Source organism: Lissotriton helveticus, chromosome 5_1 (genome assembly GCF_964261635.1).
Source record: "Lissotriton helveticus chromosome 5_1, aLisHel1.1, whole genome shotgun sequence".
Classification (NCBI taxonomy): Eukaryota; Metazoa; Chordata; class Amphibia; order Caudata; family Salamandridae; genus Lissotriton; species Lissotriton helveticus.
The window spans coordinates 1,390,302,681-1,390,321,127 of NC_136065.1; the positions used below are offsets into that span (position 1 = coordinate 1,390,302,681).

The following is an 18,447-nucleotide window of genomic DNA, read 5'->3' on the forward strand; positions in this document are numbered from 1 at the left end:
TTTAAACAACCTTTCACAACGTAATTTTATACCCAATTTGCACTTTTCAAAATTGTGCGCGGAATGGGAATTGAACCTTTTTAGTTTTCAAAGTGTGGCTGATTTATATGTCGATTTCCTGATTATTAAACCTACATGGTGATAGGGTCTTTTTTTCTCTTAACGATGAATTGGAGAGCCCTCCAACGTTTACTCTATACACTATGATAATTCTAATCTTATCAGGGAGCTACCCTAAGGACAGGAAAACCTATATTTTTTAATATGTGTGAGGAGAGTTGCAGCTGGACAGTCAAGGGGAAATTCTCATAGTTGTTAACCCAGGTGTACCCACATCTCTTCGTCCCCATTATGTCCTCCCGGTGTCATGGTTTGGAGCTTCATAATGTATTTGGATACTAATATCCGCAATTGTCTCACTCTGTCCCTTCCCCTCTCACTCTTGGGGACTTGGTCCAGGCTGAAAAAACTCAATAGATCTTTCTTGATCTTGTGGCACTCCTCCAAGTGGCGAGCGATGGGATAGTTCACATCCTTGTTATTAATCGCTTGCATGTGTTTGAGGATGCGCTTCTTTACGAGATGAATGGTGCTACCAATATATCACTTATTGCACGGACAAACCAGGCAATAAACGGTATACTCTGAATTACAATTCAGTAGTAGCTTAATTTTCATTGACATCAGTTCTATATGCAGAAACTTTCTTACTAACCTTGCAGGCTTTGCAGCACATGCAAGGATAGAAACCAAGTGCAAGGTCCTTCCTAGGCGGGGTCAGCTGAAAGTGACTGTGCACTAAGTGATCACCCACGCCTGTAGGTGATCATTGGTCTAGCTGGTAAATTGCCCCGTAGGATTTGATCTGTCTGTAGAATGCTCCAATTTTTACAGAAAATTTGCATGATCTAAGTGGATTTGCAGTTAAACTGCGTAATCATTCTTACTGGTTCTCCTTCCTTGTTACTTGGTTCCTTCTCAGTGTCTGCCCTGACTCTTTTGTTTACTAGTAGATCTTTCCTCTGGATTTTGTCCACTTTGCTTTCCACTGTTAAGAGAAAAAAAGACCCTATCACCATGCAGGTTTAATAATCAGGAAATCCACATATAAATCAGCCACACTTTGAAAACTAAAATGGTTCATTGCCCATTCAGGGCACAATTTTGAAAAGTGCAAAGTGGGTACGCTTCACAATCATGAAAACCGTATTACCCGATAATTGAAATTTTGTGGAGTATATTGTTTAGTTGTTTATTGTCACTGCACTTATTATTTGCACTCTGAAAGATGGCTGCCATGGTTTCTATGGGTAGTCACCTTTTCGATTTCTAGCATTTCGTTGTAAATGTCAAAGTCACATGCACCAATAATATGTATTTAAGTTTACTTTTAACTTTATGAAACTGACATTGAGAAAGGCGTTCCATACCGAAACGCGTCTGTCAGCACTATGTTTTTAAGATCAAATCATCCTGTCATACCAACGTTCTTTCTACCAGTTGCCCAAGATTCATAAGGATGCAAAGATGCCACCGGGGCAACCTATAGTATCTTCCATGGGCAGCCTCACCGAAAACTTGTCAATCTTCATCGATCATGTTTTATTCCAAGCAGTAGTAACTCTAAGCTCTTATATTAGGGACACTAAGGACTTCATCATGAAATTGGAAAAATTGAAATGGGACAATTCTTACACTTTAATTGTTATGGACATTACAAGTCTCTATACCTGCATCGAACACACCCAGTGTTTGAGGGCAGTTGAGTACTTTATGAAGAAAAGACCATTAGAATTTGCGGGTCATAGCACCATGCTCCTTGAGATGACAGAGTTCTGCCTACTAAATAACATCTTTCTCTTTGACGGCAATATGTACAGACAGGTCTCCGGGACTGCGATGGGCACCTGCTTCGCCCCCAGCTACGCAAATTTATTCGTGGGCTGGTGGGAGGAGCATGTGGCCTGGTCCGACGGTAACCAATCTTGGTCCAATCACATAGTCACCTGGCATAGGTACATTGACGACCTTTTTATGGTCTGGGAAGGGTCAACTGAAAGTGCCAAGGACTATATTGAACACCTGAATGATAACAATTTGAACCTCCGCTTTACTGGCGAGGTTAGCTCAGTGGCAGTGAGCTATCTCGACCTGAAAGTAGAAATCAAGGAGAATAAAGTTACCACATCATTGTACAGAAAACCCAAAGCTGGTAACAGCATTTTGCATGCTGACAGCGGACATCCAATTGCTTTGAAGAAAAGTATTCCTTACGGGGAGCTTTTGCGCCTTAAGCGCAATTGCTCCCGAGATGAGGATTTCCTAAAATCTGCTGATGAGAGTATTGAGAGATTTAAATCCAGAGGATACGAAAGTGCCCTCCTAACGAAAACTCTCAACAAAGTGTCCAAAATCCCACGCCACCAACTGTTGACTGATGCTAGGGCGGAAACTAAACAAAATAAGGAGGAAGGTAAATTCCGCCGATTCACATCATTCTCTGAAGATGCCAGTTTTCTGAAAACCACTCTCAGAAAAAACTGGCACATTCTGAAAACTGATCCGATTATTGGACAAGATATCCCCCAAGGCCCGTTAGTTACCTTTAAGAAGACCAGATCCATCAAAGACCTATTGGTACATAGTCATCTAGACATCCCCAAAAAGAAAGACAACACCGTGAAAAATATGAGAGTCTTCTTCCCTTGTGGGAAGTGTAAAGCCTGCACATTTAGTAAAAGGGTGTTAGGGTATGATGTGCCAGGAATGCAAGAGCGTAAGAAAATATCTAAATTCATTACCTGTCAAACATCTTTTGTTGTTTATTGCTTGGTTTGTCCGTGCAATCTCAGATATATTGGAAGCACGGTGAATAGTGTCAAATTAAGAATTCTGGAGCATATGCGGGCCATATCAAACAAGGACATGAAATCCCCAGTGGCTTGGCATTATGCCATTAAACACAAGAGTGACAGAGATGCCTTGCAATATTTTGGTATTGATCATGTCCCTGATCATGAGAGAGGGGGTGATAGGACGACTAAACTCAGACGTCTGGAATCGAGATACATAATAGATCTCCAGACCAAGACCCCCAAAGGCCTTAACAGTGGGGAGGAACTTGCTGTACACATGGGAAAGTGAATTTTGCTCCCTTTCTTAAACAGTATATTTCATCAATATATCCCATAATTGCTGCTAACTATTCTATGATTAGGGGATTAGCCGGCTGACGGCTTAATTAGGAGGTACACTTGGCGGTTCTTGTTAGAGATCCACGGCAAGATTTATCATCTTCATACAGGTTGTGCAATATCAGTCAAGCAAAGGTCTACATGAATTTTGGACCCTCGCTGCAACAATTATGTTTATGAAATTCAATGTCATTCATGGTTTTTAAAGCTATGATATTTTAATGTGTATGCATTTAAAATTGTAAATGTATGACGTTTTTGCACTCTGTAAGATGGCGCTCACTGGGGTTATGCTGGTGAGCAGTCCTACCTCCATTTCCCCAATCTAATCACGTGCTGAGTCCCTTTAAAGTAAGCTTCCGTGTTTCACCGCGGTGAACACATTGATAAAGGGGTTTCCCGAAACGCGTCTGTGCGAAGCATTATAATAAATTGAATCTTTGGAAAAACCACCCAGCGAATGCCGTTTCCTTCCTTCCCGGCCGGGAGAGGGGGGCTCTGGAGCGAAAATATATACATATATAATATATCAAAACAGTACGCTTTTCAGGCTTAGATTGTGCTGCATAAATTATGCAAAAATGAAGCAGAGAACTCAGGGTAGTTTCTAAATTTAGGTGGGTAGCAGTTCCTCATTAGAGCATGCTACTGCATATATATATATATACACACGAACACATGTATGTATACAGTGCTGCTGCGTTGCTGCAAGGGGTACAGTATAGAATAGGGAACTTGTTGCAGAGACCTTGAGCAAAATTAGTTCACAAAGCCAAGGATGCTCTGAGACTATCAAGAGTGGCACTTTGTGGAAACAAACTAATTTAACTGCCACAACACAATAAATATCAAATGAACTGCTCTCATGTCAATTCCAAGTCGTGAGTGGATGAATTTCTATCTACAAAATATTATACAGAAGACTCCATTAAAGGTTGTGACTACTAACAGTGCTGACACCGACAGAAATATTTAACATCTCCAAGTAGGCAGAAGAAGGTCTCCAATAAGGCATTACATGAACAGCATGTGTTAACCCCATCACAGCAGTCTCCTAAAGCCACAGCATTTACATATACACGTGAACATATCTGTTCTTTGGTTTGGACCATGGTTGCCCTTCGACCGTGGATAGGCCCTCAGATGCAAAGCTGCTATTATAGAGAAGCGTGGCCCAATGGTTAGAGCGGCAGACCCTGATGCAGAGGTCTGGCCCGGGACCAGGGTTCAGTTCCCACCTCGGCGGCTCTTGGACTCAATTTCCCCGGACCTGATAATTCTCGCCTCGGTGCCTAGTCTAATCATGGGTCCCACTCTGTGACTCTGGGCAATAGCTTGCTTAATCTCCACAACGGCCCCAGCAGCGCTTGGGTGCCTGGCTTCACCTTGGGGGTGCCCAGGAGTGGACGTTTCACAGGAACGCCAGGATGGGTTCCACAGCGGTATGAATACAGCGCTACGAGACCTCCGGGTAGAAGTGCGCTATATAAATACAATACATTTACATTTACATAAAATCATCATCAGCATTTTGTGGCCCCTGTGGTGCTTCTCTTCTGTGGTATACAGGGACTCCCTCCACTCCTACCTGGATTGAGTTAGGATTTTGGGGGTCTTGTAGTCAGTTAGGGGCCCCTTTCTCGCCATGCTTTAGGTGCGAGAGCACGAGTCAGGATGACACTCCTCAGTGTCCTGGAGGACGGGGCTTCAGTGGGGTGCAGACCCCCTCTTTGGCTTCCCCTCCCCTGGCTTGGCTGGCATTGGTCTTACCTGGATCCCGTGTTCTCCAGTGATATGGTCTGCTCCCTGCAGTCTCCAGGTCAGACTGGCGATATTGGCCTGAAGGGCACTGAGGTAAGTCAAGCTGCGTCTGACAGGAGGGGTTTGCTGAGGCGATCCTTTTGCGCTCTGAACTTCATTTATTTCTGAGCCCGGCTGAGGACCCCCCTCTTTTTCTCCGCTGTAGGGGGCAGTGGCAGCTCTCTGGGCTGCCCCTTCCTCTGTCCTGCCCTTGTTCTTCCTGCTCAGGTCCTCTGAGTTTTGGGGCTGCAGGAGCTGTTTTACCGGGGGCAGATTCTTCAAAGGTTTTACAATGAACGGGTTACCAGACACAGGATCACTATCTGTACTTCTTCCAGCCTTCTCATTGGCTCTTTGATCAAAGCTGATGACGTCACTCTCCTCATCCCTTGGCCTGAGGAAATAAAACATCCGTGTTAAAAGCAGTGCTTTAAATGGGTAAAAATAAGTGCAGGCGCTCATTAAAATAGAGATGTGGCAAGTGGACGGGGCTAAGGGCAAAATATGATCATACATAATTACTTCTGTACCAGTTGCAGCACATATTAAAACACATGAGGAGTGGGTTTCTGTAAAAAAAAAAAACAGATAATCTCCTTACACAAGATAAAAGTCATGATGGCACTTCCACCTGAATGGTCGCTCGCACCTGATTCACAGTGCAGGGTCTGTCTAGAGACCCTGTCCTGTTAAAGTGTGACACAAGCCCTCACAACCCCCTGCAGTTTGGCCCATTCAGATGGGCGCTGCTGGAATCTTCGCCAGCAAATCTGCAAAAGGCTGCTTCAGCCGTGTTCATTACCAGCTCCTCAGAAGCAGAGTGGCCTCTGCCCTGGAGGAGAAACCTAACCTGCGCCTGCCCTGCTGTCGATCAGGGTACCGGTACTCTTCCTGGCTCCAGAGAAGTGCCGGTACTGACAGCAAAAAAATTCAGAAGTGCCGGTCCTGAGTACCGGCCCATTTAAAGCACTGGTTAAAAGACACTTTTTAAGTTTTGCTGCTTTAAGAGTAGAACAGCTGAAGGTTATAAGAACATGATATTTAATGAAAAAAACAACTCGATGGCTCCACCTTGAGACCAGCTAAGTATCTGTTAACTATAACACCCGACAATCATCTGAAACAGGAAGGCTGACTGCAGGCTCCCACGAATCCCGCCGCTACTCTACTGAGGGTCTTATATTAACCGCAGACCTCAATGTTCACATGCCTGCACAGCCCCTTCCCATTGACCGCTACCAGCGGCTTTTTCAGTCCGCATCTCGCGAGACCCAATCAGGCTGCCTTCTAAAAACCCAGGGGTTGAGCACTGTGTGTCTTCTTACCCTATGTAGTTTACTGTCACTCGAGAAGTGTGGCTCAATGGTTAGAGTGGCAGACCCTGATGCAGAGGTCTAGCCCAGGACCAGGGTTCAATTCCCGCCTCGGCAGGTCTTGGGCTCAAAATTCCACAGACCTGATAATTCTCGCCACGGTGCCTATTCCAATCATGGAGTCCCACTCTGCTACTCTGGGCAATAGCTTGCTTAATCTCCACAACGGCCCCCACAACGCTAAGGATGCCTGGCCTCCACCTTGGGGGTGCCCAGGAGTGGACACCTCACAGGGAAAGCCAGGATGGGTTCCACAGCGGTATTCGTACAAGCGCCTTGAGACCCTTGCGGGTGAGAAGTGCGCTATACAAGTATCAATTTACATTTTTTAGTCTTCATCATCAAAACAACTTTATTTCGGCCCAGTTGAACCATAAACGTGCACAGTGTAGAGCAATATATATATTTAAAATACTCATCCTAGTTCATAGCATTAAATAAATCACCATACAGCAGCAGTCGTCTAATGGAATATCACAAAGCTCAGATAAAACCAATGGAACAAAAACCTTGGAAAGAGTCCTAGAGGAAAAACTTGTTAGGGGTCCGCTGTATACCTCTGGGTTATCTTAAGCATAAAGTCAAACATACTGAGGACAGTCAATACTACAATCAGGAGGACAATGATCTATCATAAGAATGTATTCAAATCCATAAAAACCACATAAGATTTATAAAACATCATATAAGAAGTTTAGCCCTTTGCTTAATAGCATGATCAATATAAGTGGTAACGGAGAAGCAGATCTTGATCAAGGGTAAGGTTTGCAGATAAATAAAAGTGGCTCTACATTAAAAAATGTTGGCGGCCCTAAAGATGGGCAGCAGATTGCATTTCCTCAACAACGAATAAAATTTACACAAAAATTGAAATGTAAGTTCGTCTGTGGTGATAGGTCATCACATGGGCATAAAGGAAGTTGTGAAAATAAGTGCCTTGTGATGGAAAAGCAGCGAGAAAGTGCCCCGAACAAAGCCTAAGCCTCATTAATAAGAATTTGTGGTATAGGTCTCCCACCCATACTAAGTAAGGCACAGGACTTTCAACCGGACCAATCCACATAGAGGTCTGGACCGTTGGTTTGTCTACAGCACACAGCATTCTATCCTCCAGGCATCCCTTTAGAAACGTATACTTCAAAGTCCTAATGCAGGTGGCTGAAGTAGTGCTAGGAGAGGTAAACAGGTCCTCCCGTCCCATGCTGTGACTTACATTCTGTACATACTTCAACCAAGGAATACTCAAACAGTGGTCAAGTTTTAAACAGTCTGAAAGCACAGCCCTATTGAAGGATGTCTGACTTTTGGTCCAGATTCTAAGCCACAAAAGGAGGGGTTGAATTTTAATGAGGTCGTTGATATAACCAATCCCTACCTCAGTGTGGCAAACAAAGGGACTAGTGCTTTGGGGGACATCGAGCAATCTCTTGATAGAACTATTTTAGATTTTTTCCAGGGCCCCCTGATCTTCAGTGCCCCACACCCCTACCCCATACTAAGCAATAGCACAGCATTTGGCTTTGTATACTGTTGAGAGTTCCTTTATTGGTTTCTGACCAAGTTTGTGGGCAAAATTAAGGATGGCCTCCACTGATTTGGAGAAGGCAGCAGCTCTACTATTTTTCAGCGGTCCCCGTGAGAGTCGAGAGTCAAAGGGGATGCCAAGGTAGATAAAGGTGGGAACAGAGCCAACCCTCTTGTTGTTGACTACAAAGGAAACATTTGCCTTCTTTCTTCCCCCAAAAATGATTATTTGGGTCTTGTTTTGGTTGACCATGAGATCTAGACTGGCATAAACTCACAAAAACTGTCAAGCAGACGTCGCAGACCGTTTGCAGTCCTAGCAATTCGCTCGTCAGTCACTACTCTCTGCTCCTGCTGCTTGTTAAAAATGCACTTGCTATTCAATTACTGCAACCAAACTGCCTCCATGACGACACCTCAGGCGACCAGTTCATGTGAAAAAAACACACATTTTGTGAGATTTACCCCCTTTGTTAATACTTCCACCTTCTTTTTTAGAGGAGAGGTGGACACTTTTTACTCAGGTAAGATGACGAAGAAAATGAGGGCTATATTTATTATGCTCACGTGTGCACAATCATCTTGTTTGCTAGTTGTAGGAGCACTGTGTACACCCCCAACCCCCTAAAAATGACTTCTAGAGACGGCACTGATTCATATGATGTCTATGCTATTAACTTCTCAGATGCGGAGACTTAGAAGAGAAGAGACGTTAGAAAATATATTGCTAGAGAAGGGGGGTGAATGCTTTGAACAAACTCCAGCAGACGTGAAACAAACAGTAAATGAAAACATAGTGACGTTGTACAGCCTCTAAACAGAGAGTGAAGCTAAACATAACTGTTTTTGGTGCACCTCAATTAGTAAACCATCCTCTGTGAAGATTCCCCAATAAATACATTGGCAGATTAGAGAAACTGGAGAATCAGGTAACATGTCAATGCATCTCCGGACATAAGGCCACATGAAGCTTACGTTGTCATTGCTCCTCAGGCTCCCAGTGGAAGCACAAATTATATTCAAGATTCTGTGCATCACACGCAAGGCATACAGTTGGAACAACCCAAGCTACATACACAAAATGGCAGCTCACTGCCTCCCGGCCACAACCATGCAATAAGTCATATCTCATCTGATTCAACAATGAGGGTACAATTGGCTAAAACATGGAGGTGTGTGCCTAGGAGTAGTACAGAGACCCAGGCTTTAGAACGATCAAAATCGAAAATTGAGGTCGGATCCCAAACACTCTTGAGTCAGGAAACTCTTAAAAACCAAGTTCTACAGCTGTGAAGGGTTGATAATATTGGATAGTGCAAGGTCCTCGCATTCAAGGTTTCCTGAGTTAAACAGCAGTGAGCATAGGTGGCATTATAGCGTTTTACAATTTTTTTATTACGCCCTTTATAAACAGGCCTGAGTAACTAAGAGACTGATTTATATTCTGGTTGACAGAGTAGTCTCCATTGGCCGGGCGGACAACTGAAAATACTTCATCCCGACAGATTTATAAATGACTGCTTAGTAGACAGTCATTTATCAAGGCATTGGCAAGGAACCACCGTCACGGCAGTTCCTATCAATGCATTTTACTCTTTACTGCAGGGCTGCATCGGAAGAACACAACCCTTCACCAATCAGTAATCCTTTTTTCTTTTTAACAAGAAAATGCCGAAACGCTTTTTTGGGTTTGAAAAGAAAAAAAATAATGTTCCCCTCGCAGTGGGAGTCTTCTCCGATGGTGGTGGGAGCAATATAACATTTTTACTGTTACCTACCGCCAGGTTTTACCGCCATCTATAGTGGGTGGGCGGACATTTAAACATTTCTCTGACAGCCCTTATTCCCCAGGGCTGTCGGAGGTGACTAATCACGGTGGAGACAGAGTAGTCTCTGCCATAATTAACCCTAAACTTGCTGCATGGCAGGTGGACCACTATATTTGTGGGGAGGGAATTATGTCTCCTTTGCGACAGAGTACCCTGGCCGCCAATAAATAAACCAGGCCCTAAATCTAAGGAAGGAGCCCTAGTAACATCTGCAGAACGAGTGTCTAGGCACTATATTCCTTTCCATTAGAAAGGCCCTGCTCCCTAAAAGGGAGGGGGGGGCACTGCACCATGACGAGAGAGCTTAGAGCCTCTTCCAGATGATATCATGGTATGAAGAAAGTCTTCGTTTTTAAAGCTACATGTGAACATGGACAGTTTTTGTTATTTTGAAGATATATTTCCCATATGGATTTTTACAATAGTTTTTTTTTCGTTCTATGGAATTGATGTTTATTAAATGCACCCATATTTGATACTGAATGTTAAATTATTTTGTTATTCTTAGCATATTTTACTTTTTCCAATTAAAAAAATTCACATACTTGATCCTAGATCTCCTCCACTAGGTAGCCTGGCCCTATTAAGATTATACTTGTTTCCTCAACCAAGGCGTTCACACAGTACTTTTTAATTAAAGTGTATCACCTATTTGCAGCCTTTCATTGCCTTTTTAGGACTTGCCTACACAGCGCGCATGCGCTGCTTAGGAGGGGACCTCTTTGAATCGATCAGCTTTTTTGGCCAAAAATGTGCACGCTTTGCATTGCTTTCTATTGCAACGCGTGCACGTTTGGCGTTTCCCTTGCGGGCGCAAGCTTTGGCGACATCTGTTTGTAATTATCTTGCAAACAGATGGGACCACGCAAGGGAAACGCTGTGTGTAGTTTTTTTCTTTTTGCTTTTTGCTCGTGCCTTCGCTGTTCCTCTGTTCCGCCACTGTTCTCTCTTTCCGTTCTGTTCCCTCCTTGCCTGTCCTATTCCATCTTGCATCTTTTGTCCATTGCTCTATCTTCTGCTCCTCCCTAGTCTCTCTTGATCCCTCATGCCTTCTGTCCTCCCTCCTTGGCTCTAACAGTCCCTCCTTTCCTCTCTTCTGTGCCACCCATTCCCTTTATGCATGTCCTGGCCTCTCTTTTCGTCTCACAGTCTCCCATTTTCACTCTAACATACCCCTTTCCCCATCACCAGTTCCTTCCTTCTCTGTCTTCTCCCTCTTCTTTCTCCTGTTCCCTTCTTCCCTTTCCCGTTTTTTCTTCCCTCCGCTTCTAACCTCTACAGTCCATTCCTTGCTCCTCCATCTCCTCATTCCCTGTAATGTTCCCTCCTTCAACACCTGCTGTCTCTCGGTGCTTCGAAGTGTCATTTTGTCAGTATAAAAGCTATTCCTCCCATGAGGGGAGACGATGTGGCGTAACGGCCAGAGCTGCCGTGCCCTTCGTGTTGCTACTTGTATTCGGTACTGCGTCGGAAGGGCAAACTCCTGGAGCCGTTTCTGGATATCCGAACTGCAGTCATATTTCAGTTGAAGAGCCTGTGACTGCTTTACTAAGCAGCGTGCAGGATGCAGCTTTGGAAAGGGTCTCTTTCACTGCAGATTTGATGCCACTGGCTCTGCATGTAAGGCGTACCTTCCTTCATGTGTTAGGTGGCAATAAAAACACGACAGCATGAAAATGCGTTACCACATCTAAAGGATGGGCAATGCCTAGAAAAGTAATCATTCACCTGAACACCAGATTTGGATAATTTTGCCCTCCCTTGGTCACTTGTTCCCTCATTTATCTCCCTCCTTCTGTTTAATGTTCCCTCCTTCACGCATACTTCCATTATGTTTCCTATTCCCTCCCATCTGCCATGACCATACCAATCCTCTTCCCTCATACCCTCTTTCCTGATCCCTCCTCCTTCTCTCAGGTTCCCCAGCCCTCTCATCTGTTCCATCAATCCCTCTCCTGTTCCCTTCTATCCTCCCACCATCTTTCCCACTCCAGTTAATTTCTTCCCTGTCCTCAGTCCCTGACTATCCTATTTCCTCCTCCTTTGTTTCCTTTACTGGTCATTCCTTCTGTTCTCTCGTTCCTCTGTTCTGCCACTGTTCTCTCTTTCCGTTCTGTTCCCTCCTTGCCTGTCCTATTCCATCTTGCATCTTTTGTCCATTGCTCTATCTTCTGTTCCTCCCTAGTCTCTCTTGATCCCTCATGCCTTCTGTCCTCCCTCCTTGGCTCTAACATTCCCTCCTTTCCTCTCTTCTGTGCCACCAATTCCCTTTATGCATGTCCTGGCCTCTCTTTTCGTCTCACAGTCTCCCGTTTTCACTCTCACATACCCCTTTCCCCATCACCAGTTCCTTCCTTCTCTGTCTTCTCCCTCTTCTTTCTCCTGTTCCCTTCTTCCCTTTTCCTTTTTTTCTTCCCTCCGCTTCTGCCAAGCGCAGAGTATCGCGAGGCGCGCACTTAGGACCCGGCACCTCCGGGCCCCGCCCCCCCCCCCCCCCCCCCAGTTATGGTTGGGCGGCCGGGCGGCCAATCGGCGGCCGGCCGCCCCCCCCCTTTTGACTTCCGGGTCACAGGCGGCGACGCACGTCCGGAGTGGTGAGAGGCGGAGACCTTTGGCCTATGTAGGGTCAGGCACCAGTGACCGGGGTCTCTGTTCCCTCCACCACTCCGAGACTGCGGGCTGCCCCGTTGCTGCCCTCTCCGCGAGGCACGGCCTTTGAATTTAACTAATCTCGTGTTCTCCACGGCAGCGGATTCGGGGCAGTCGGCGCAGATGGGTCCAGCGATGGGATGCCAGGACTGAATTTAACGTGGTAGTTTGGAAACGAGCAGCCGGCTCGGGAGGTGAGGTGTCGGGTGTCCCTGGGGGCCTCGGGCAGCCGTGGGAAGCGGGGAGATGGGCAAGGGAGTAGATCTCAGCCATCTCCTACCGCCTGCGGCTGCCAGGGGTTTTTGTTCCAGAAAATAGTTGGGGCACACTCCGTCATTTCAGCTCCCGACCCAGGGCCCGGGGGAGGCGAGCGGAAACGCTGCGGGCCTCATTGTAAGGAGCATTGGGGCTTTGGGGGTGTTTGAACAGCTCGTGGTAGCTGGATTAGCGGCGCATTGCGTAGCAGGATGCCCTCAGGTTTTAAGCACGAGCTAGAACAACCATGGGATAGCGCTTTAGATAGGAACACGCTCGGGCAAAGTGTCCCAATAAGTCTGAATATTACGGTCTTCAACATGGTCGGTGGGTAGAAATTATGCGTTCCCGCTCATAATTCTGTGCCAATAAGTGAAAGATGTAGATTTATTTCAAAACTCGGGGCGTTATTACACAATGCCGAATGTTTTAACAAGCGCGTGAAATAGGTTGAAAGGCTGAGTCATTGGGAAGTCGCCAGCAAGTAGCAATAAAATGCCCCTCTTTGTTAAAAAAGGTATAGAGGATTCCGAAATTAATTTAAACAAATTACCGAAGCAGCCCGAATTTAAATATAGTAAACGCACAATTACGGCGGCCATTTGCTCTTTCCAAAGTACATTGACATATTTTCAGATGACTGCTAGATTACGATGGTAGCATTACCATGTTTAATTTATTTGGATAGAGACTGGAACACATTGTTATAGCTCTGTCTGGTCTGCCTCGTAACAAAGGTTAGGAACGCTTTTTTAGCACATCGCATGTCATTATAGATGGGTAAATAGAACTATATACAGCTGTAAATAGACTGTTGACTGACTAACAAAAATCAGCGCGGTAAGTAAGTTTAGCTGTGTCCGTGGCGCGGACTGGCTCACGCACCCACCCGGCAGCTTGATCCTCCTAACAATGTTGGAAAGTGTCCTCTATTGACTAGATGGGCGGCAATAAGGTTGTAGGCAGATGCGCGCATATTCGGGGGTTCGCACCGCTGGGTGGACAGCCGGGTCATGTGATCGGGAGCGGGTCGCACATTTCATAACCGAGCCTTTGCCTTGTGTGAGCCTAATTCTCCACGGTGTCCGACATAATCCGAGTTTCACCAGTCTTATCCCTGACAGGTCTCGCGAAGCCATCTTCATTACTAAGCGATCCTCAACTGGAGCGCGGCAATGGCGTGGAGTCTTGCCGCAGGTTATTGGCTGATCTGCTGTGGGTGTGAAGGAGTCCGAGTGGTGGCCTGGTTATGCCGTATGTATAGACAACAAATGTCACATGGGCTGAAGGTAATTGCCATTGTATGTGAAAGTGTGTGAAGGGGATGTACACGATTGCTAAAGAATGGAGGGGTAGCGATAACAATGCCGGTGAGTAATGGAAGCAGGCGCTCAGTCTACGTCGTGCAATCATTGGCTTTGTGGCAGGGGGCGCATAGCGAACGTCACTGGGGCCAAAGGTAATGGCCAGGTTGTATAAAAATGTGTGGAGGAGAGGTGCATGACCGCTAGAACACTGACGGCTCCTGAGGGGTAGAAATGCTGGGTGTACTGATAAAGAAATGGGGGGTGCAGTGTGGCTTCCCCTGGGATATTAGTAATGTGGAAGCAGACAGTCAAACAGGATGGGTGTCACCGCCGCACAGCTGCCAGAGGGTGTAATTCACCTGTGGGAGGCTAGCCATTCAAGATGGGGGGGTCCTCGGGATAGGAAAGCATTCTTTTGATAATGAGTCCGGGCCCCCTAGGGCAGTCATCCATCTCCTCCCCCCCCCCACCCCTCCCTCCCCCCACCATAAAGGGGGCATCGTGTCCGCATAGTCAAAGACCCACAGACAGCGTTACCTGACTTACGCTAAGTTCTTGGTACCAGTGACTGTTTCATAGTGAAACCCGCCTCCAGCAGCTCGGGTCTTCCCCCTGGCTGGATACTGAACTAGCCAGTAATCGGGACTTGACCGGGGGGGTGACTGGGGTGGGAGGCCTCGGGCCACGTTCACTGGGGAATCACACGTGGAACTCGTTCTCTACTTAGTCGGATTATGTGCAGATTTATCCAAATGAGAAGGACATTGAGTACATAGTTTATGCCAAAAAATCTGATTCTCTCGGAGGCTGTTCAGCTCCGTTCCTGGTTTAGAGTGTGTGAAGTCTTGTGGCTCTGTTTGGGCCAAGAATGCTGTCATGGTGGCTATCGAGCGTTTTAATTCTTTTTATTCTCCCCTGTGCAGAGGAAGGCCCGCAAATGCGGTGTGAGTGCGGGGGGCACTCGTTCGTGCGTTACGCTACGATACAACTATAGCGGCGGCGATGCCGGGAGGCTGGTCGGCCAGGTTGCGCTCAGTGCCGGGCCGCCTGTGTTCTATCCTGCACCAGATGGTCACCGGTGGGGTGAGGTATCACATGAATGGAGTGCGGTCACCGGACATGGTGAGGCGACCCAGGGAAGAATTCGTCAAGGAATGGGCCGCTAGTGTCGTGCTCTGCGCAAGATGGTCGTGGTAGACCGGGGGCACCTGGCGGTCAAGGAAGCTTTACTGGCAGAATTTGCATGGTTGGGGCATAATTTTCCACCAACTAGATTGGCCTGGTCAGGCACGTTGTCAGGCAGGTCATGGGGCCCGGAAGGCGGCCCAGTTCGTTGAACGTCCACTAAGCCGACTAAATGGAGAACTGGCAAGGTTGTGCTCAGTGAAGGGCCGCTTGCACTACATACAGCACCGGGTGATTTCTGAAGTAGCAACGTACCATCGTCAGGGGGTGCAGCTGTCGGACTCAGGCACAGATACTTCTAACAAAGAACTTTGGGTTGTTTATTCTGATCGCAGGTGGGGAGGGTGGCAGACCTGTGGGCCTTGGCCACCCTTGTGGCGGAAGTGGGACCTGCGAGCAGTAAACAGTGATTGAGGGGAGGCCGATTGGCGGACTCCATAGGCCAGCTCTGAGGGGGGATATGGTAAGCTCTCCGCTGGGAGGAAGTCACCACCGGCTGGGGAGGCTAGGGCGACAGAATTCGAGCCTCCTGGGCGTCCCAGGGCAGCCGGGTGGTAGAGGGGTGGGCCCTGGTAATACCGGACAAGGACCAGGGGTGCGGGCCCACCACTCTAAGGGGCAGGTGCACGGCACCTGGCGTAGGGTACCCAGTGCGAGATGCGAGCCAGATGGGGCTCCTCCCTTAGGGCTGGGAATGTAAGAGGATCATAAGGAATCTTGGAAAATGTGTTTATGAATATCAGATATGCATGTTATTTGCTTGTCATGTTTATTCAATGTACTGATTAAACATGGCCGTTTTTACCCCACAAGAATCTCTTGGTTATTGCAATGTGGGGAATTATGCATGTCTGTGTCCATGTCAAGGGGGAGGCGGGGGCAGTTCTGGAGGGTACGGGTCCTATAACCTCTACAGTCCATTCCTACCTCCTCCATCTCCTCATTCCCTTTAATGTTCCCTCCTTCAACACCTGCTGTCTCTCGGTGCTTCGAAGTGTAATTTTGTCGGTATAAGCGCTATTCCGCCCATGAGGGGAGAGGATGTGGTGTGTGGCAAGAGCTGCTGACTTTTTAGCTGGAGAAGCAGGTTCGAGTTTAGGCGCCCGCGCAACATACTGTGATTCTGGGCAAATCACTTCATGTCCCCGCGCCTACCAACAATGAATATGCCCGTGTGTAATATAATTGGTGCTAAGGCAAAGAGCTTCAATACATTAGGGTCGAGTTCACGCTATCTAAAATTACAGAAAATAAGCATTGGCAAAGTCAATAGGTCTAGCCTTTAGGACCTTATAAGTGTTTAGCCACGCAACAGTTGATGTTGTTGCACCAAGGATATTGTGCTGCATCACTAAATACTTATAAGGTCCCAAAGGCGAGACCTATTAGCTATGCCAATGCTTGTTTGAACAGGTTATTGTGGTGTCTCGCGTCTGCCACTGGAATGTGCTCCGGGTCTCGGCAGGGGCCGCGCATCCATCGCATCTCTTGCACTTCAGAACGCCTGTTTGTAAAATACAAGCAACAGCTTAGGAAACTGTGGCGCCGGGTCCTTTCTGCATTAAAGTACTCTATTTCTGCTTGACACCGACGCCGGCTCCGCAGGCACAGCACAGGCCCTGCTCTAGTTGCTGCGGTGCCCCGGGAGACGGGCAGCGCCCGCTGTGCCCGTCGCAGGCTGTGGTGGGTATGTAGGCTCGATTTAATTATTCACCGCCTCCATGCCAACACTTGGAAAGCATGGGGGTACATTAAAAACCATGAAAATAAAACACAACAGAGAGACTTTATTTGTGCCTTGCTTTTATTGACGTGGGAACAATTCCAGGCGGGAGAGTCATATGATATATGCCATATATGCATCCCACAGCCGTGCTGTGCTCTCGGCCTGAGAGCGCTATGCACTTGTAGGCGCCAGTGCTCTTTGCCACAGAAGCTCTCTTTTTATTTGCAGTTATGTATGTAGGCAACTTGACCCGAATGTACTGGAGCTCTTTACAATAGCACAAGCCACATTACACAAGGAAACATTCACGTGTTTTAGGCACGGGGACATTAAGTAATTTATTTGCCCAGAATCACAGGTTATTGAACCGACGCTGAGACTCATACCTAACTCCCTCGCACCAAGGGTGACAGCTCTCTGGCCGTTACCCCACATTCACCCTGCTCTCGTCGGCACGCGCTCCAGCCGTCTGGAGGAAGGTGAGGGGTCAGAGGCCTGGACAGCACGCTTCCTCCTCTACGGTCACCTTCTGAGTAGGATTTCTATTTCCTTCCCTAGTTTAGTTTTCATGCCTCGGCCTAAACTTCCACTTTCACAAAGGATACGTGTCTAAAACCGCGTGACAGTCGGTTGAAACAATCTTTAAGAAATCACAGCAGCGCACGTATGCGACGCCGGGGTGCAAGAGAGCGCCGCCAGCGTGATTCTTGAGGCAGGGGTGCAAGAGAGCGCCGCCAGCGTGAACCTTGAGGCAGGGGTGCAAGAGAGCGCCGCCAGCGTGAACCTTGAGGCAGGGGTGCAAGAGAGCGCCGCCAGCGTCAACCTTGAGGCAGGGGTGCAAGAGAGCGCAGCCAGCGTGAACCTTGAGGCAGGGGTGCAAGAGAGCGCAGCCAGCGTGAACCTTGAGGCAGGGGTGCAAGAGTGCGCAGCCAGCGTGAACCTTGAGGCAGGGGTGCAAGAGAGCGCCGCCAGCGTGAACCTTGAGGCAGGGGTGCAAGAGAGCGCCGCCAGCGTGAACCTTGAGGCAGGGGTGCAAGAGAGCGCCGCCAGCGTGAACCTTGAGGCAGGGGTGCAAGAGAGCGCCGCCAGCGTGAACCTTGAGGCAGGGGTACAAGAGAGCGCCGCCAGCGTGAACCTTGATTTTACAAAGACTATAGAAGGGCCCCCGCCCCGCGGTGCAAAAACACAAGCAGGGAACATAGGCCCCCATCAGCTGTCTTCTTAGTTCAAAAGCACCTTTAACTGAGGACAGTGGGCCTTGGTGCAAGGGTTGGATTGGGATTAAAAATCGGCCCGGGCCCACTCAAAAAAAGTAGCCCATATTTGCATATTGCCTTTCTGTAAAACACTGCTTTGGCGAAATGTCGTTAAAAAATGCACAGATTAGTTTACATTGGTGAAACGCACCTGAAAACAAGTGAGGCCACTTATTCTACTGACCCGTGCAATCTGCATATATTAATGGGCCAGCCTAGCCAGAGGAAGGGAGTGACACCTCTGCCCCCTTGGTAAAAAGGGAGGTAATGGGTGCCCATTTGTCTCCAGAAAGGCCACTCAGGCACCCACCGGGCCGCTGTCGGCATCCTAACAACGCAGAAAGCGCCC

At 47.5% G+C, this 18,447-nt stretch overlaps 1 protein-coding gene across 1 annotated transcript in view; it reads right to left on the reverse strand.

Annotated features, from left to right (window-relative positions):
- Positions 1–18,447, reverse strand: part of FGD2 (FYVE, RhoGEF and PH domain containing 2) — a 293,541-nt gene that overhangs the window by 237,975 nt on the left and 37,119 nt on the right. Inside the window, exon 2 of the mRNA XM_078644352.1 lies at positions 4,965–5,388. Coding sequence (XP_078500478.1) covers positions 4,965–5,388 — 424 coding nt within the window. The remainder of the gene's footprint in view (positions 1–4,964; positions 5,389–18,447) is intronic.